At 42.2% G+C, this 21,133-nt stretch overlaps 1 protein-coding gene across 1 annotated transcript in view; it reads left to right on the top strand.

Moving 5' to 3' along the window:
• Positions 1 to 9,894: 9,894 nt before the first annotated feature.
• The window catches only part of LOC124381294 (catenin alpha-2), a 267,639-nt gene continuing 256,400 nt past the window's right edge, over positions 9,895 to 21,133 (top strand). The window contains exon 1 of the mRNA XM_046842773.1: positions 9,895 to 10,098. Coding sequence (XP_046698729.1) covers positions 9,991 to 10,098 — 108 coding nt within the window. The 5' untranslated portion in view covers positions 9,895 to 9,990. The remainder of the gene's footprint in view (positions 10,099 to 21,133) is intronic.

The raw sequence follows: 21,133 nt of genomic DNA, 5'->3' as shown, positions 1-21,133 counted from the left end.
ATTTTGCATGTTTTATTTCAATTGTGTGAAGATGTTCAACACGAGTTCATGGAGGAATTCCTTCTGAAAATGAAGACATTTTTATAATCGACTTGTTTTATATGCACGAATCAGAGTTGACGTGTGGTGGACCATCAGGGCCAGCAAGGCCTCTTCTGCTGGGCTTAACTTTATCAGAATCACTTATGTTTTCATATATATTTGTTCATAAATGTGTATGAAATCATTCCCAGTGGTTTCTTTGGGGTGTGCTGTGAGTTTCTATCCAGCACTCTGAGAACTGTGAACTATTCCATGTTGCTTGAAGCTGTTGCTTTACCCAATCAGATTGTGACTTGTAGAAGGTGTTGAATAACGCTGTCAGAGCGCACACTAGTCAGATCCTGCATCTGTAGCACGAGCTCCAATATATTCATGTGTATTTAATAGCTGTTCTTTCATCCCACCTCCTCTGACAGAGAAGAAGAAATCTATTTGGTCACATATACATTTTTACAAAGACATTTACGAGATGCAGACAATATTTTCAGGAAACGCAGGACATCGTGAGGACGTGTCTCCAAAACAGTTTAAAACCACTTCATCGTTTTCATGTTAATTTACAAAAACACAACATTTAAATCCCCAGGAAAACCACAGTACACGGAACAAAGATAATACGAGGTGAACATCACTGCTGCTGCTGGAGATGGTGTGTGTGTGTGTGTGTGTGTGTGTGTGTGTGTGTGTGTGAGATGAGGTGAATATTGGTGCTGCTGCTGGAGATGGTGTGTGTGTATGTGTGTGTGTGTGTGTGTGTGTGTGTGTGTGTGTGTGTGGTGTGTGTGTGTGTGTGTGTGTGTGTGTGTGTGTGTGTGTGTGTGTGTGTGTGTGTGTGTGTGTGTGTGTGATGAGGTGAATATCGTGCTGCTGCTGGAGATGGTGTGTGTGTGTGTGTGTGTGTGTGTGTGTGAGATGAGGTGAATATGGTGCTGCTGCTGGAGATGGTGTGTGTGTGTGTGTGTGTGTGTGTGTGTGTGTGTGTGTGTGTGTGTGTGAGATGTGTGTGTGTGTGGTGTGTGTGTGTGTGTGTGTGTGTGTGTGTGTGAGATGAGGTGAATATCGTGCTGCTGCTGGAGATGGTGTGTGTGTGTGTGTGTGTGTGTGTGTGTGTGTGTGTGATGAGGTGAATATGCTGCTGCTGGAGATGGTGTGTGTGTGTGTGTGTGTGTGTGTGTGTGTGTGTGTGTGTGAGATGAGGTGAATATCGTGCTGCTGGAGATGGTGTATGTGTGTGTGTGTGTGTGTGTGTGTGTGCTGCTGGAGATGGTGTGTGTATGTGTGTGTGTGTGTGTGTGTGTGTGTGTGTGTGTGTGTGTGTGTGTGTGAGATGAGGTGAATATCGGTGCTGCTGCTGGAGATGGTGTATGTGTGTGTGTGTGTGTGTGTGTGTGTGTGTGTGTGTGTGTGTGTGTGTGTGTGTGTGTGTGTGTGTGTGTGTGTGTGTGAGATGAGGTGAATATCGTGCTGCTGCTGGAGATGGTGTGTGTGTGTGTGTGTGTGTGTGTGTGTGTGAGATGAGGTGAATATGGTGCTGCTGCTGGAGATGGTGTGTGTGTGTGTGTGTGTGTGTGTGTGTGTGTGTGTGTGTGTGTGTGTGTGTGAGAGATGAGATGAATATTGGTGCTGCTGCTGGAGATGGTGTGTGTGTGTGTGTGTGTGTGTGTGTGATGAGGTGAATATCGGTGCTGCTGCTGGAGATGGTGTGTGTGTGTGTGTGTGTGTGTGTGGGTGTGTGTGAGATGAGGTGAATATCAGTGCTGCTGCTGGAGATGGTGTGTGTGTGTGTGTGTGTGTGTGTGTGTGTGTGTGTGTGTGTGTGAGATGAGGTGAATATTGTTGCTGCTGCTGGAGATGGTGTATGTGGCGGTGCAGTTGTGACTCCAGTGAAAGGAGATGTGATGAATTGTGATCATTATGTTTGTGCTTTAGTGATGATGATTCACACTGTGTGAGATTCCGGTGTGAGATTCCCGGTGTGAGATTCCGGTGTGAGATTCCCGGTGTGAGATTCCCGGTGTGAGATTCCCGGTGTGAGATTCCGGTGTGAGATTCCCGGTGTGAGATTCCGGTGTGAGATTCCGGTGTGAGATTCCCGGTGTGAGATTCCGGTGTGAGATTCCCGGTGTGAGATTCCGGTCTCTCTGGTGTTGATGGTTTCTATAGACATGATGTAATATGATGGGATTACGGGTTGAATTAATTGGGGCAGGACGCTACTGAAAGCCTCGGGCTGAAATACACAGCATCACCAGGGTCGGAGAAAGGAGGGAGACCTGGTGACGGAGAGAGAGAGAGAGAGAGAGAGAGAGAGAGAGAGAGAGAGAGAGAGAGAGAGAGAGAGAAGAGAGAGAGAAAGGGAAGAGGAGAGAGAGAGAGAGAGAGAGAGAGAGAGAGAGAAGTAGAGAGAGAAAGAAGAGAAAGGGAAGAGGAGAGAGAGAAAGGGAAGAGGAGAGAGAGAGAAAGGGAAGAGGAGAGAGAGAGAGAAGAGAGGAGAGAGAGAGAAAGGAAGAGGAGAGAGAGAGAGAGAGAGAGAGAGAGAGAGAGAGAAGAGGAGAGAAAGAGAAGTAGAGAGAGAGAGAGAGAAGAGGAGAGAGAGAGAGAGAGAGAGAGAGAGAGAGAGAGAGAGAGGAGAGAAAGTGAAGAGGAGAGAGAGACAAAGAGAGAGAGAGAGAGAGAGAAGAGGAGAGAAAGAGAAGTAGAGAGAGAGAGAAACACACGAACACAACACACACACATCCAAAACTATTCCGCTTTCACTGATTCTAGCACAAGTGCTAACAGTGTTGATACACCTACATGGATTATGTGTATAAGTCACCCTTTATATGCGTGCCTAGGTATATATTAACACGTTTTCTAGCTTCTTACGTTTATGTGCCGTCTCTCCTACACATCATTTACACATCTGGAGTGTTAATGATTGTTGTGCCTTTTTCTGGTTTAACTGTACATTTATCACAGGAATCTTTTATTCTTGTGTAGAGATTATAAACTAGATACACAGCGGGGAAAATAAGTATTTAACACATCAGCATTTTTATCAGCTATTGACACAAAATTTCCACCAGCCAAAAATTGAATTCATACAAAGAAATCAAAACATTTTAGTCTACAAGTTGAGTCATAATAAATAAAGTGAGATGACACTTCATTTATTTATTTATGACAGGGAATAAGTATTGAACACACTTTATTAAATACTATGTAGAAAAGCCTTTGTTGGTGATTACAGCGTCTAGACGCCTCTTGTATGGAGAGACCAGACGTCTGCATTGCTCAGGAGTGATTCTGGCCCATTCTTCCACACAAATGGTCTTTAAATCTTGAAGGTTCCTTGGGCCTCTTTTATGAACTTTGATCTTCAGTTCTCTCCATAGATTTTCTATGGGATTTAGGTCAGGTGATTGACTGGGCCATTCAAGCAACTTGATTTTCTTTCTTTGGAACCACTTCATTGTTTCCTTGGCTTTGTGTTTGGGATCGTTGTCTTGCTGAAATGTCCACCCTCTTTTCATTTTCAGCTTTCTGGTATATTTCAGCAGATTTTTATCCAGAATGTTCCAGTACATTTCTCCATTCATCCTGCCTTCAATAATATGAAGTCTGCCAGTACCCCTGCTGAAAAGCAGCCCCCAAACCATGATGCCTCCACCCCCAAACTTAACTGTTGGTATGGTCTTCTTGGGGTGGTGGGCAGTGCCATCTCTTCTCCAAACATGGTGTGTAGAATGACTGCCAAAAAGTATAATTTTGCTTTCATCTGACCAAACTATAGTCTCCTAATAATCCACAGACTTCTCCAAATGCTCTTTCGCAAACTTTAATCGAGCCTCAACATGCTTTTTGTTCAGCAATGGAGTCTTGGTCAGCGTGCATGGATGCCATGGCGCTTCAGTGCATTGCTTATAGTTTTCTTTGAAACAACAGTACCTGCTGATACAAGGTCTTCCTGAAGTTCTGCCCGAGTGGTTCTTGGCTCTTGGCGAACTCTCCTGATTATTCTTTGGACTCCTCGGACAGGGATCTTACGTGGAGCACCTGATCGTGGCCGGTTTATGGTGAACTGATGCTCTTTCTATTTCGGATAACGGCCCCACAGTGCTCACAGGAACATTCAGCATTCTGGAAATGCGCCTAGAACCATTCCCATCAAAATGCTTTTCAACGATAAGATTACGAAGATCTTGAGAGAGTTCTTTGCTTTTACCCATCATGAAGTCTTTCTTGTGTGCCTACTGGGTAATGAGAAGCCTTTATAGGCCATCAATTAGGACTAAAGCAGCTGATATCAATTAGTACTGATAGGGGGCAGTGTTTCTCTCTCAATACTGACAGATTTCAGGTGATCTCCTGACTTTCTTTGCCATTTTGCACCTTGTTATCTTCATGTGTTCAATACTTATTCCCTGTGTCATTTCACTTTATTTATTATAACTTGTAGACTGAAATGTTTTGATTTCTTTGTATGAATTTAATATTTGGCTTGATGACTACATCTGGTGAAAATTTTGTGTCAATAGCCCACTTAGAAATCCCCTTACTGATAAAAATACTTATTTTCCCCACTGTGTGTATATTCTGAAATAGTTTAGGATTATGTCATAAAAATTAAAACTTAAATATGTCTTGTCATTTATTAGACAAATAAACATAACAAAAACTTTTTATTATAAAATACATTTTAAAGCATAATTGATGAGAACTTTCCCCAAAATTCAGCATAAAATATTTTTTTTTTTTATAGATTTTTTTTTTTTAAAATAAATAAATAAATCAACAAAAATTATGAGATGTAAAGTAGTTTTGTGGACTTCTGTACATGATCTCCCGAACACCACGCAGTCGCACCGCAATAAACTGTTTACAAATCTAATGATCATTCACTTTACACTCATGTACCTATTTCCATATCAAATATTTGTGTCTAATAATATTGTAATCATATTTTATTGTGAATATTTTCTCACCATCACAACATTAAACACAGTTAATGATTTATCAGACTGATAAATGACCAGAATCATTGAAGTGTTTACGGGTAATTTGCGCCAGCCTGTAGTTAGAGTATGTTGTTCCATGCGCCATCTGGTGGATAATCAGCTAAACACAACACGTATTCAAATTCTAAAAAAAGTGCCTACAGGATTCAGCGGCATTTCGCTGCACTCCGCGGGACGAAATGCAGCAAGTCGCTTGAAGAAACACGCATTCTTAATGGACACATCTGTATGCAGCTCTGATTGGAAATCTACCTGCAGTCCCACTTCGAGGGGTCGCACTCTTCTCTCTCAGAACACATTCTTCTCGTTCTCTCTGACAGCACTGCTAAATATTATAGGCAGGGTTTTTGAGAGACAATAAGGGGCTGAAGGCCCGAGAGCGAGGGGGCGGAGACTGCGAGTGAGGGGGCGGCGTTGATGCTCATCGCAAATCAGACAGGGACGAGCTTTAATGAACATGGGCCAGGCTCAGGTCTGGTGCTTCACAAAGATAAAAATGTCTTATGATGAAGTCTTATAAATGAATAAATCAAATAAACAAATGAATAATAAATATATAAACAAACAGATTTGTCTGTTTTGTGGACACTGTACATGTGAAGCTCTCAGACCCACTTCTGGGATCTGAAATCTCGCATTTCTACTGATTAGTTGATGTTTTTCTCGTTGCGTTTTCTTTCTCCTCGCGGTGATTCAGACGTACAGAAGCCCACGCTCTCCTCAGCTCGCTCCGATACGACCGCTCAGCCGTCTGATTTCATGATTTTGTCAGCCGGGTAAGCTGTGTTTAAACGTGGAGGCGGAGGATTGAGTGTGGGGAAGGGGGAGGAAAAACATCTAGTCCATTCTGGCAGTCATGAAATAGAGAGAGAAAGAGAGAGAGAGAGAGAGAGGAAAATAAAAGGAAAACAACTCAAATCTACACTATTTGCTCAATGATTTTGTGGACACAGCGTAAGTTTAAGAGTAAAATAAATGTAGTTTGCACTTCTTTTTAAACACTATTCCACATTGCACTGATAATCAGCTTCACTCTTTCAGGAAGATCTTCCACTAGATTCTGGAGTGTGTTTGGGTCTGGGGTGTAATCAGTGTTTTTAGGGTTAAGATCTGAGCGCTGTAGCCACACACTTTGTACACTTTAATTAGAGCCTAGGATACAGGGGCCACACTACAGGGGACACGCTACAGGACACGCTACAGGGGACATGCTACAGGACACACACTACAGGACATGCTACAGGACACACTACAGGAGACAACTTACAGGGGACACGCTACAGGGGACACACTACAGGACACGCCACAGAGGAAACGCTACAGGACACACTACAGGGGACACACGACAGGACACACTACAGGGGACACACGACAGGACACACTACAAGGGACACGCTACAGGGGATACACTACAGGGGACACACTACAGGACACGCCACAGAGGAAGCTACAGGACACACTACAGGGACACGCTACAGGACACACTACAGGGGACACGCTACAGGACACGCTACAGGGGACACACTACAGAGGACACACTACAGGGGACACGCTACAGGACACACTACAGAGGACATGCTACAGGACACACTACAGGGGACACGCTACAGGACACACTACAGAGGACACACTACAGGGGACACGCTACAGGACACGCTACAGGGGACATGCTACAGGGGACACACTACAGGGGACATGCTACAGGACACACTACAGGAGACAACTTACAGGGGACACGCTACAGGGACACACTACAGGACACGCCACAGAGGAAACGCTACAGGACACACTACAGGGGACACACGACAGGACACACTACAAGGGACACGCTACAGGATACACTACAGGGGACACACTACAGGACACGCCACAGAGGAAACGCTACAGGACACACTACAGGGGACACGCTACAGGACACACTACAGGGGACACACGACAGGACACACTACAAGGGACACGCTACAGAGGACACACTACAGGGGACACGCTACAGGACACTACAGAGGACATGCTACAGGACACACTACAGGGGACACGCTACAGGACACACTACAGAGGACACACTACAGGGGACACGCTACAGGACACGCTACAGAGGACACACTGTGTATATCGCGTGGGACATCGACGCTGGAATTGCAGCGATATTTGTTGCTGTGTTGATACAATTAGCTTTTACAGTAATTCTGTTCATCTGGATTTAAACACCTGTCATTTTACTTTCATTTTATTTTCAGTAAGATAACATAAGAGTTGGTATCAGAAAGTTTTGAGACTCGCTCTGTTTACAAGAAAGTACTTTTTTATATTTATCTATTTATCCACATGATCACCTTCAAAATAGTCCCCTTACACAGCTATACAGCGCCCCTTAGTGTTCTTCTGAAACGTGTCCTGGAAGTCTTTTCGAAGTGTGTCAAGCATCTTCTGCTGTTCATGCCGGATCTCCACAACGGTGTCAAAACTCCTAACTGTATCTTCATCTTTAGGAAGAGGGCGAAGTCCACAGGAGCCAAATCGGTTGTAGGGTGTGTGTGGAAGTGAGATTGTGTTGTTTCGAGTGCACTGTTTTCCTGGAGCATCCAGTTTCTTGCATAAATTGCAGACGTGATAACGCACGTGGTCAGAACAGCACCAGTTGCATGACTCCTGATGTACATGGGACGATGTCTTTTGGGAAACCGACTTATGAAGGTCGGTGCTTCTTGTGACTTTGTGTGCAGCCTGGTGCTGCCATCTGTTGGTGTGTTTTAAAACTGGCCTCAGTGTTTTCACATTTGAATAGCATATCTTGCGACACTGTGTAGGTGTAATTAACATGCTAGTTGTGATTCTTTTCATAACTTTTTCAATAAATTAAAGACCCCATGTAGAAAAAATGAATGAGGACACGCTGTTCTTAAATTAGCCATTTTTATTTTCTCTACACTTTTTTATGTTTGCAAATTCTGGATCAGATTACTGTTTACCTAATAAGACAAAAAAGTGTTGCCTAATTTTATGATTCACTTAAAATATATCATAAGATTGAAATGTGCTTCTTTTAGAACATGCCATTTGCTGTTATAATGACCTCCACTCTTCAGAGAAGCTTTTTGGAGAATCATTAGTAAAGTCAGGTAGTGATGTGGGTGAGGTGAGGAGACCTGGTGTGCAGTCCGCATTCACATTCATCCCAAATAATGTTGATGCTCAATAGCAGGAGATCTTCCACTTCAACCCATGTACAGCAGATCTTCATGGAGCTTGTGCACTTTGTGTCATGCTGGACAAGGTTTGGAACTTCTAGTTCACGGTTGTTCCTCCAACTTTGTGAGGAAAAACTGCATATTCCTGAATAAAAAAGATACTTTTGTCCATATAGTTTTCCTGCACATCCTCTATTAAGTTTTTACCAGATGCAGTATTTTATCTTCAGCCCCCTCCCGTACCTCAGTCTCTCCACCTTTCACTCTCGCACCTCCATCCTGCTGCTCTTCAAACTGCTGCGGACGGCATATTTAAATTTCTGCACAATAAAATAATATCACTGCCATCAATATGCTAATTCCTCTCGGGCTTGCTGTAGTGAACATAAAACCTCTATTTTGGGGCAAACTTTCAACCGGTAAAATCACGAGGGCCCCGGAGTCTGCGCTCGTGCTCTTAATAGGGCTGTTAAATCACACCCCGGTTGTAACCCAGGCCTGGGAGCTCGACTTGAAGGTCACTGTTCTCTTTTCTCCACAGCATTGAGCTGAGCATCGTAAGCCTCTGTGCCAAAACCTTTCCTTTACCTGGCCGTCTTCACCACGTCATGAAATTTATTTCTTTTATATGAAAACCTGAAACTTCTGTCATATTCTTAATTAAATACCTGAAAGTACCTGCTGATAGATCACACATCCTCAGATCGTAGTCACTCAGGAACTCCAATTCCCAGATCACACACTTACACAAAATGTAGGAGGTGGTAGTTAAGTGGTCAAATCCCAGCCACACCTGGGGCCCTGAGTAAGGCCCTTACCTTCATATCTGCTCAGATGTATGAATGAGAAGTCATTCTGCTTAAGGGCATCTGTTATAAATGTTAAATATCAGGACCTCTAGCTATTATTTGAGTACAGATGTGCTCACACACCTTTAATAAGACGTTCAATGACAAGTCGGGACAAACTTCATGAAAAACCCTGAAAAGAACCAGACTCAAACTGGAACTCATCCTCATCCTCATCACCGAATGACTGTTCATTTATTACAGTCCATCATTGTTGAGGTGCTGTTCAGTGAGAGATGCTGAAATGCAGAACTGTGGTCCTGAATCAATTTAGACTGTTAATATTAGTTGCAGTCCAAATCCAGTCTCAAAGTTCTTGAGTTGCTCAGAACTTCATGGACCTTGAGGCTGTTGATCCATCCTAACACAGAGTGGTCTCTGATCGAAGAGAACTCCCATCGCACGGAAGAGACAAGATTGCTTGCTAATAATATCTCAGAGAAAAAGAGAACATTTCGTAAATTTTATTGTTGATTATTTGACATGATTGGCAATAGTTTGGTTCTTCAAAGCTTATTCTAAAGTGGGCGTGATGGCACCAGTCAGCTCCACCCGGCTCATGGGCAGAATCAGCCGATGGGAACAAATTTGCTGTGTAGTGTATAAAAACACGGATGTGCGCGTTCTGCTCTCAGCAGTCTGTATGCAAACATACACAATATTATTGCCATGTCACTTGTAAAGTGTCATTTTTTTTTTTGGAAGAAACTGTTAGTATCTCTTAGAAAAACAATTAACAAGAAAAAGAATGTTTTTTTTAAATCTTTACTGCTATTTGTAAATGCCTAACCTTTCCTCTTTCTCTCATTTTTTCAGAATAAAATCATTCTGGACCCTCTGACGTTCAGCGAGGCTCGTTTCCGACCTTCCTTGGAGGAGCGTCTTGAGAGCATCATCAGTGGTGCCGCGCTCATGGCCGACTCCTCGTGCACACGTGACGACCGGCGTGAGCGCATCGTGGCCGAATGCAACGCTGTGCGGCAGGCGCTACAAGACCTACTCAGTGAATACATGAACAACGTGAGTATCTATCTATATGTCTGTCTATCTCTCTCTCTCTCTCTATCTAGACATCTGTCTGTCTGTCTGTCTGTCTGCCTATCTATCTAGACATCTAGACATCTATCTAGACATCTATCTAGATATCCAATCTTGTTTTTCTGAGAAATGACTGCTATTTGACCTGCTCAAAAGTATTTGGACAGAAATGTTAGTTAATTGGCCAGAAAAGTTGTTATGCGCTTTTTTTGAACATCAAATTCCACATTTATTCTGCGTTTATGGTTATAATAAGCTCCACTCTGTTTTGGGAATATGTTCCTCTTGACTTTAGTGTGTGTATGTGTGCGGAGATGAGGCAGGTATAGGTGGGGTGAGGAGGCCAGGGGTGTAACTTCAAATTGGGTTGAGATTGGAGCTCTACAGCAGGAGATGGAAAGCAGATCTTTATGGTATCGTATTTGTGCACAATGTGGAATGCTGGAATGGGTCACCTGGATGAAGTAAAGGAAAGATTTCACACTTTCGCCTCAAAAGATGTCCTGTACAATGTTGTGCCTCCAAGTTTGTGTAAAGAACCACATATGGCTGACAGGTCAAAAGTCAGGTGTTCCAAAACTTCTGGCCGTCTCCTGTACCTCTACTGTGTCTCGCTCTGTGATGCCTTATTATTAGCTGCCTAGTTTGCAGAATGCTAATTTCTTGCTAAAGGAATATATTTGGTGGATTTTATAAACATGTTTGAAGCCATTAGCAGATCTTGTGGTCTCACAGCAGGTTTGAACAGGAAGTGGCTTTGAGATGAGTGCTTTTTCCCTCTAAAGAGAATTGCGAGTATTTAATGCGCCTGCTCTTATTCGATCAGCCTCTCTGTGGAATTGGGCACAGCAGCGGTGGGAAAGGTGAACGTTACATCTGCTCTCCACTTATCTTCTTCTGTAGAAGTCGTTCCGGGTGGCTGAAGACGCCGTCTCTAACAACCTTGCGTCTTTCCTGATGCTCTCTCGACGCTCAGGATATAAAAGCGCGAGCGAGCCGTTTTTGCTTCCTGTATTGTGCTTCATGCTCTAAATCAACACAAGATTTGTTATTTTTGTCCGTAGGGAACCCGTGCTAGTTTAGAGCTCCGGGTTATAGGCGTAGGTTTGCTCAATTCATTCCAAAACAAGATCAACAAATCAGATGATCCTGTTCCTGCTTCCTCAAATACCCTCAGGCATTTATCTAAGAGCCCTGGATATGGAACAGAGGACACACTATTGACATCGCCACTCGACTGGGACACATTTGCTGGAATTGCATCAATATTTGCTGCTTTTTTGATAAAATTAGTAATTTCATCACTCTGGCTTTAGACTCTTGTCATTTAAACCTCAATTTAGCAAGCTAGCAGCGTTTTCACTTCTGAATAGCGTATCTCGTGACACTGCATTCGTAACCAGCATGCTAGCTGTAATTACGTTCATAACTTTTGAAATAAAGTAAAGACCCCCATCCAGGAAAAGGAAAGAGGAAACTCTATCTGCAAAATAATTATAATTTTTTTTATTTTTGGCTGCTTTTCTTTATTTCTTCTTTGCTAAATCTGGATTTGATTACTGCTTCTCCTGAAAATAATTACAGTCACCAAATGTGTGTACAGCTAAGCTTCAGATTGGTATGTGCTTCTTTTTGAACATCCAATTCCTTATTTAGTCTCCATTTGCTCTTATAATGAGCTCCACTCTTCTGGGAAGAATGCTCCACTAGATGTTGTGGAGATTCTTGCAGCCATGAGGGTGTTAGTGAAGTCAGGTACTGAAGTAGGTGAGATGGGGAGGCCTGGGGTGCAGTCAGTGTGAAAAAAAAACATCCCAAAATTATTCAATAGGGTTGGAGGTCTATAGCAGGAGATCTCTTCCACATAATGTCAACTCATGAAAAGCAGATCTTTATGAAGGTGCATTTTGGGTCATGCTGAAACAGATTTGGGTCTCGTAATTCAAGTGAAAGGAAAATGTCATACCACCAAATCCAAAGATGTTTCTTAAAATCGAGTGCCTCCGACTTTGTGGGAACATTTTCAGGAAGAACCACATATGACTGGAAAAGTAGTGTCCCAATTTTCCATATAATAATTATACCATACGTTTGTTGAAAATGTAAATGATAAACATCCTCTTTTATCGAACATAAATAATCCATATGTTTCCTGTTCAGCTGACAGGGTTGATATTTGCTTTGATTTTCACCTGTAGGTGATCATTTGTTGTACATTAGGGAGACCCAGTAGCCCTCACTCACTTGTAGACATGACTGATGTGATGAAAAACCCAGCGCAGCACAATGCCTGTGCTTCTTTTACACTCTAGTGGAATATTTATTACGATACACTAAAGGTAATGACTGCAATAAAGCCGAAAGTAATTGGATATTGTTAATGGCTCACAATTCAGAGAAATTCTCTGAAGCTACATTTGTAGCCTTGTTCTTTTAATGGAGGCTTATTTATAAGTTACAACTGATTATTCTTGTTTATTTTAATGACCTTGTATTTTAAATGTGTACTTCTACAGCACCAGGAAAACATCTTAAAAATATTTTCAACTTGGACAAAAGTATTGAGATGTCTGACTTTTCCAGCTATATGTAGTTCTTTGTCAAACTGTTCCTTAAAGTTGGGGGCACACAGTTGTGTAGAACGTCTTCAGATGCACTTGCATGGAATTTTTCCTTTACTTGAACTAGAAGAACCAAACCTGGTCCAGCATGACCCAAAAAGCAAAAAATCCAGCTTCATGAAGTAGAAGATCTTCTGCTATAGAGTTCTGACCTCACCCCTATTAAGCAACTTTGAGATGAATGTAACCTACATAAGTTCCTGACTTTGTGTCCGAATGAGCAGAAATCTCCATCACTCTCCAAAATCTAGTAGAACATCTTCCTAGAATAGTGAAGCTCATAATAAGAGCAAATAAGAACTAAATGTGGAATGGGATATTCAGAAAGAAGCACTATGCTCAGGTGTCCACAAAAGAATTTCTCCATATGCCGTATCTCCTGTTTAAGCACTGATCACATCTGCCCAGTAACCTGTCAGGGTCCGTCAGCGCGCCGTCTTAGCGCGTCTCTGTTTGTCCTGGAGCAGCAGGTCTCCTTCTCGGCAGTTCAGCGAACTCACGATGCTTCATTAGTTCCAGGAGCTACACTTTGGGAGCTGCAGCTATGAGGCTGAGCAGCGCCTGTGGCCATCCAAGCCGAAGAGTGAAATGAATACATATGAAGATGTCGGAGTGAAGCAGAGGAATAGGAACAGTTTTGGTTGGAGGTTTAAAATATTTTTAAGTAAAATAGCAACCAGGCTTTTAATGATTTTCACATTTAAACCTGGCATCAGATGAGTCATATCTCAAGACTGCTCTGAATGAAGCTGTTATTTTAAAGGGTTAGGGGTAGTTTAGTGGTTCAGAAGGTCATGAGTTCAGATCCCACCAAGGCCCTTAACACTCAACTGCTCAGTTGTATAAATATTTATGTATCTTCCAAATGTAAATGTATATATACAATCTCAAACTTTAGCAGAGGTGGTAGCTTAATGATTAAAGCATTGGACTTTGTATCCAAAGGTCATGGGCTCAAATCCCAGCCACTCCAAGCTGCCACTCGCTAACCTCACAGCTGCTCAGTTGTATGAATGAGATAACTATATAACTATAAGTCGCTCTGGATAAAAACGTCTGCCAAATGCCATGAATGGAAATTGGTTGTTTTTGAAATACCTTAAGCACTTTATTCTGCTCCGGGTTCTGGATCTATTGATGATCTCTGGAGCAAAAATCATGAAATGGGAATACACCTAGTATGGCAACAGCAGACACAAACACATTCTCACCCAAGGCCATTTTGAGTCCCAAGTATACCTATGAGAGATAGTAGGATCCAAGAAAAAAGAAAACTGAAAAGACAATAACCCCGGGGGTTAGGATCGAACCAAAGACCCTGCAGCTGTGATCCAACTGCACTTCCTTCTTCTTTGAAAAATTCTTGAGATATTCTAGAGCCTCATCCATTTTGGGAGTCAGCCAACTCTGGGATATAAAAGCACAAGCTCATTCAGGGCTGGTGGTAATGGTGTCAGGTTTTAGTTACGAGTGCCCCTATTACACCATGACCCACACTAGCGTGTAGCACGGATTTGAACTCATTAGCATGCAGAGCCCGAGCGCACACCTAATACGGGATTCTCGTTCGCAAAAGGTGAAATTTCTTCACGACTGCTACAGACAAACAAATTATTTAGTGTGGGTACAAATGAAGTGATCTGCCCTCAAACATGTTGAATACTGAGATCATGTGTAGTCTGCGTCCGTGACTAATGAGATGAAAGATGGAGGAAGTGGAACAAATACAGGAGCTTAGAAGTGTGTTGTTTATCAATCGATATGTGTGTGGGGGGATTTAGTTTCGCTAATCTCGAAGAGGGGGCCATTGTAGAATTGAATAAAGCTCCGTTTAAAACACAGGAGTAACACTCTTAGTCATAACTATGCATGAAAGCCTAGCTTTTTATTAAAAAGGCAAAGCAGTAAACAAAAAAATTAATAAATAAAAATAAATAAAAAAAATAAAAAAAAAATAAATAAATTCATACACCAATTTGCATCTGTCTATTACACATATTATTCCTGCACCACTTGGTTTTTATTTAGAAAGCTGTGGGCAAAACGGGGCGAATTATACCCAGAATCTGAAAAGTGAACACCGAAGTGGCAATAACAATCTGTAGCAGAGACACAACAAAAAGCACAAAACTCTATTGAAGGAGGCAAAATGAGCCTTTTTCGGCTGCTTTTTAATAAGTAGCACCTCCATTGTTTTGTGACCCAAGTGACCACAGTTCCACTTTCTTGTGTTCTGTTGGCTTCGGCTGAGCTTCATTAATTCACAGGTCACCCAGATAAATTCAGCCTGAACTGAAATGAACCACAGAAGTAGATGCAACTTTCACGTCCCACGTCTCTTGTTGGCGTTTCTGCCAGTTGAATTTTATTCATATTTTAGTTTGACCAATGGGGTGAGCTGAAAAAGCAGAATCGATGCATAAAAGAATGAGTCATTCAGACGCATAATATAATCTTACCTCACCAGGAGCATCTTTACTCTCTTAAGTAGCAGTACACTGAAGCCATTTTACACTAATAACGCATATTTTTCTCTCCGTTCTGATCTTTCATCCACACTGAGATGGCACTCAACAAAAACATAGCGGTCTTTAAAGTGGATAAAATTGAAAATGTAATTTCGCAATGTGGACAGTGTCTGAAAACGGAGGCTTTTAAAAAAAATTACGCATTTTTAGTCGTTGATGCAAAGAGCCGGAAAAATGGAAGTGTCTTTCGCTTTGCTCGTGTGCAATACAGAAACGTGAACATTTTTCAGATGTTTCAGTGTGGATGAGCAACCTTTGGGAAAGTGTGGACGCAGAATGTTTTTAGACCAAAATACCATTTCTAAATTTATCTGGATTATTGTAGATGTAGCCTCAACCTTCTGCCCACACACACATCCACTCGCTCCACTAACAATCCCCCGGGCTCCTCCCTCTGGTGCATGGTGATATGTGGGTGAGATTAATCAATGTTCCAGCCAGTAATAAATTAGGTTCATGTGACAATTAAATGTCTATACCTGTCTGCTGGGGTGGTGACCAGTGATTGGTCACCGAGACCTGTGTTCCCGTTCTACAGCTAAATCATCACGATCGGCTGATTTAGTTACGGGTGCCTTAGACACCCTGATCCATCAATCGACCAGTCCTAGTTATGCATTGCTGTCTGGGTCAGAGGGAGCGCAGCCGAGTGGCTCAAGGTGGCAAGGGAGATTCAGGGGTTAGAGGGAGGAAGGGAGGGGGTTGCAGGAGGAGTCCACTTTGCGATTTCTTCCCTGTAATAAACAAAAGATGGATATAAAAAAAAAAAATTCATCACTGGCAACAGATGAGCATGATCAAAGCCCACTCAGAAATCCGAAGGTACAACATAGTCAGTCAATCGTCTCTACCAAATGCTAAATGAATCTTGGGCTTTGTAGGGTGTTTGCCATCCTGCCTTAGGAGCGTTAATAAGAATCTGGATAACACAGATGCAGGCTTGACCATACTGTCTTACAGGAGCATAGACCCAATGAAGTGCTGCCATGTCTCAAGTCTGAATCAAGTGGAAAGATAAAACATGACTTTGAATATAACGCAGCATCCATACGAACATATTATAGGTAAATAATCAGAGGCTCGCCACTTCTCCATTCATGTGCGTTTGAATCATAGCTCCTCTGAGTTCTTGCTCTCCAAGCCAAAGCTCCTCTAATTCCTTGCCTCCAGTATCCTGATGATTCCCTCGGCATGCCGATGAAATGCTGAATCCTGCCCCTCTCCAAGACATTAAAGAGCCGACACTCCCTCAGAGATCTTGACTGAACTCAGCTCAGCATTTCAAAGACATATTTGGAACTTTGTGGCTCAATCACTTTCATTTTAAGAGGAAAACATAGTGTGGCAGCCAGCAGGAAGGCTAGAACCCCTACTGAGAGTTAGTTCTACTCCAGATGATACCAGACAAAGATCAGTGGAACCTTAATGCAACTCTAACTTTGTACCAATTTTTTCACAACGCTTTCTTAAATCAAGGTCTTTTTTTATTTGTTGTTCACATCTGGGCAGTTTGCATCCGAGAGTGACAGCCACAGGTAAATTAAAGCTCCAAGGTAATTAGTGCTTAACCAATCAAGCAGCACATGTTTCTTCTAATTAGGCTCGCTCTTGTGGTATTGATGGTTAGTAACCAAGTGCCAGGGCGGCTTCAAACTGACCTTGATGTTAGGCTTGTTTTTTCTGATCCAGATGAAAAGTTTGTGCAGTCATGTCTCTGAAAAACATTGTTTATGCTCTGTGAACATTGCATGGGCGGATTGTGACAGGTACAGAAGGGTTGTGTTTACATTGTGTGGGTGCATGTACCTGAAAGCTTCACCTAATTAAACAGCCTCAGCAGTGAATACGCATCCTGTCTTGTTTTCCTGAAGGGACTCAGGTCTCACACGGTGAGTTATCAGATTACAGCCATTTTATTTTTAAATCAGATGATGAAGAACTGGACAGCTGGGTTTCTGTTAACTTGTATTTATTGTGTTGACACTGCGACCAAGGAAAATAAACCATGCAACGGTGACTCTAATAATCAAACATTTACTCAGCTTACACATGGACTGCGAGGACAATTATCCCAAATGTCCCAGGTAAACAATGCAGTGTTCCTTATATGGGCATTCAGCAGCACTTTGGAGGTGGTAGTTTAATGGTTAAGGCATCAAGGATCAGAAGGTTACACGTTTAAATCCAAGCACTGCCAAGCTGCCACTGCTGGGCCCTTGAGCAAGGCTTCTAAATCTCTACTTTTCATTTGTAAACTGTTCTGGATAAATTCCATAAATGTAAATACTGACTAAAGACATGTCCAGAAAAGGCAAGCTTACTGACGCTGATCAAGCTGCCCTTTTACTCAGCTTGTTGACCTTGGTCTCATAGGGCTCTCATGGACCCCCTTGACAAAAATGAGAAAATGAGACGTACACTTTGAAAACCAATAGTCTATGGGAAGTGGGAAGTGGGAGCTCAGTGGTTAAGTCGCTGGCTTACTCATTGGAAGTTTGGGCTCTTGAGCAAGGCCCTTAAAGCTTTGCGTTCCAGGGGTGCTGTCAGCTACCAAGGCTGAACTTGCACTGGGATATATTAACATCACTGGAATATATGAACATCACTGGGATATAATATCATCACTGGGATATATTAACATCATAGATATTAACATCACTGGGATATATTAAGAAAAATTTCACTGTGCTGTAATGTACATGTGACAAGTATAATCATGCTTAGATGTCATAGGTGTCTGTAGCCATGTATGGTAGATGTACCTGGAATACTTTCAGGCATTTATTCAGGCATAAATACACATGATGACATCCAGAGCAAAGCACAGTCCCTGCTTCTGTTGTTCAGAATATTCAATAACAGGCTTGTTGTTTGTTTATGTCTTCAGATTACTTTGACTTTAATGCTTTGATCTTTTCTGAGAACATGTTGCACACTTGCAGTGCTTTCTCATTGCAAATTAGTAGCAATCTTTCTGCCCAACCATATGCTGATCTTTTAATAATTGCCCTCGCTGTGGTCATTGTGGTCTCCAACATCCTCACCAAAGAAACTCCTCAGTCAAACCTTTTCTGTGTGCACATTTTTTTCCCAGGTCTGTTTCTCCTCCTCCTTCTCCTCCTTGCTACCTAGCTCCCCATAGAATCAACTTGTCTGCTTGCTAAACAGGGCATGTTGGACGATCCATCTCCAACTTGTCCCATGGTGCCTCTCGCCCTCCCTTCCATCTGTCAGTTTTCTAAAGCTGCCTACCACTGTGCTTCTGTTTTGCTCCACCAAGGAGGAAGGTCTTTGCCAAATGGCACAAAAAACTCCCTCCTACTCTACTGCATATTTTCAACCCGTCCGTCACACCAATTTTCAGCATGACCAGCCGTACATACCCTCTTCCAGACTGCCATCCATGCTGTCTCAGCACCAGCTCACTGAGATTTAGGATTGCCCAAGAAATACCTGGTAAACCCTGGGACTGACCAGTGCAATTCTGGGAAAATTTCTCCTGTGTTTCGTGATCTGTCTGTCCTGGCGCATTCAAGTAAATCATGTTACTGGGTACTGGATATGGAGCAACACCATATTATGTACATGGATGAACATTATGTGTGTATAGTTGCTAAAACAAATCTGTTGTGAATTATAATTCTAAGATATTAAAACCTTCAGATTTATATAATGTCCTCTGAACACTAAACGTAGAGGCAGAATTTGTAGAACATTCTCCATCCTTGTATTCAGGGATCCTCATTGATCTATATGTTGCCTACACTGCTGAACTTTGAAGTCCTGCCTGATGATGTGAGGTGAAAAGCCCACAAATATACATTGTGTCCTTCATGTACACTTTGTATCCAGGTAGTTCTTTCTCATTAAATCCCTCAAGCATTTTTTTCCCACACTGGTCATTGAGAACTTTGCAAAACTTCCCCTAAAGCAAGGTTTCAGCTTGTAATGCATAATAATCTGTACTTGTTCTTTTCGGCAATCATGTCGAATTCACCCTCTTCTGTATTTACTGTCAGTAAGAGTATAAAGACAAAAACAAGAGATTTATTGGGTTGCGAACAAGAAAATGAATATATTATTGGCGTAGTTCATTTGTTCCCCTTGCAAAATAATTCAACCAGGGCAGGAGCAGAGTGGAGTTTATAATTCCCCAGTCCTTTCATTAATTTGTGCTCCATGTAAGCTGCCTGCAGTAAAGAGGGAAAAAAATAAAATGAAATGCCCAGACTTGTAATAAATCACAGCATGGACATGTTGCCTGAGCCACTGCTTTATTACTGCACATTGATGAAAGAGAAAATGGATTCCCCACACCGCTGCTGTCATGGCAGGGTATCTAGACTCTGAGACAGAGAGACAGAGATATGTATGGAGAAAACACATGATTCATCTGCTACATTTCAGCTTCGTTTGAGCATGGAGGCACCTCATCATAGTGCTCATGTCACTGCGGCACTTCTTTTAACTTGTTGACTCTTTTGAATCTTTAGTTTGGGTGTTTGGAGGCGTTATGGTCTTTTTAAATTCAGATATGCCTGGTTTATTGTTTTCATTTTTCCTTCTCTTTTCAATGTTGATCAAATTATTTCCTATTTTCTGGATAGACCACATCACCTTATTTGTACAGAGAAAGCAGACAAGCCCCAGACCTGTGGTTAGCTATATTGTGTTGTGTTAGCTCAGTGGTTAAGGCTCTGGGTCTTGGTAGGAACACACCATACTGATGCTAAAGAGCTAGCTCTGGAGAAAGCTGACTGGCGCCCTGCATCGGCTCGCATCACCTGTATCTGGGCAAAAGAATTGCACTGGAACACACCAGACAGACTACAGCCTCCAGGTGACTAGCATGTGCGCTTGCGTGAGAAAACGTAGCAGGTGGTGGTAGCCTGGCAAACACTCACTGGTAGAGCCAGAAAAGTGAATATATAAAGCAATTAATGTTTACACCTGCCGTGACCGTTACTAACAGATTCATTTCTTTTTGCAAATGTCCGCTAAGTTGCAGATGACACTGGCGTTGTCAGCCGATGGTTGAAGAGAGAAAGAAACGGATAAGGAGAATTTTATTGATTCCAAAAATCTATGGTATTATTGTGTTCACTTTTTACTCTCTCTTGTTTGTTTTCATCAGTTTTTGTTGTTGTTTATCTTGTGTGCTCATTCGCTAAGCTGAAAAGACAATCTGAGTTCTCTTTCTTTGCCGACGAGGTCTGCTGCTGATACGACATTCAGAATCGACAACTGATGCTGTCTAACTGGGGCAAACGGTCCAGAACACACCAAAGAATACAGTCAACCCACACTCAAAAACCACCTGACGTTGCCCTACACTTAAACATGGACTTTACTGATCGGACAGTGGGTGCGGTTTAAGCCCCAGTATTGTCTAGTCACCCTTAATCCTCTCTCCTCCAGGGTCACTGTATCATCACTGACCTGCTTTCTAAACCCCAACTTCCTAACAATCTGAAATATGCAAAGAAAGTATGTAACTGTGCTGTAATGTTTCAGTAAAAAAACGCCTTGTATCGTGTTGTCTTGACTTGGGAAACAACAATTTTAACCTTCACACCAAAATAATAAAAAAAGATAATACTTCCCCCTCAGCAATTCCATTAATATCTGTGAAACGTTGGTCCAGTTCTACAAGATGAGAAACGATTCACCTTTAGCAGGAACATAAGGGAGTTTCAGAATGATCAAAGAAGATCACAAAGGCTTAGTTCCTCCCCAGTGTCACCTTCGCCGAGGTGAGGGAATACACATCTTTTCTGCTCTATTAACAGCTTTTAACACCTTGCACATGTTTTAAATAGGATGATTTAGACCTCAGTTCTCGGTGCAGTGCCTTTTATTTTCTTTGGG

This window comes from Silurus meridionalis, chromosome 28 (genome assembly GCF_014805685.1).
Source record: "Silurus meridionalis isolate SWU-2019-XX chromosome 28, ASM1480568v1, whole genome shotgun sequence".
In the NCBI taxonomy this organism is placed as follows: domain Eukaryota; kingdom Metazoa; phylum Chordata; class Actinopteri; order Siluriformes; family Siluridae; genus Silurus; species Silurus meridionalis.
This window is presented reverse-complemented; position numbering and strand designations above follow the sequence as displayed.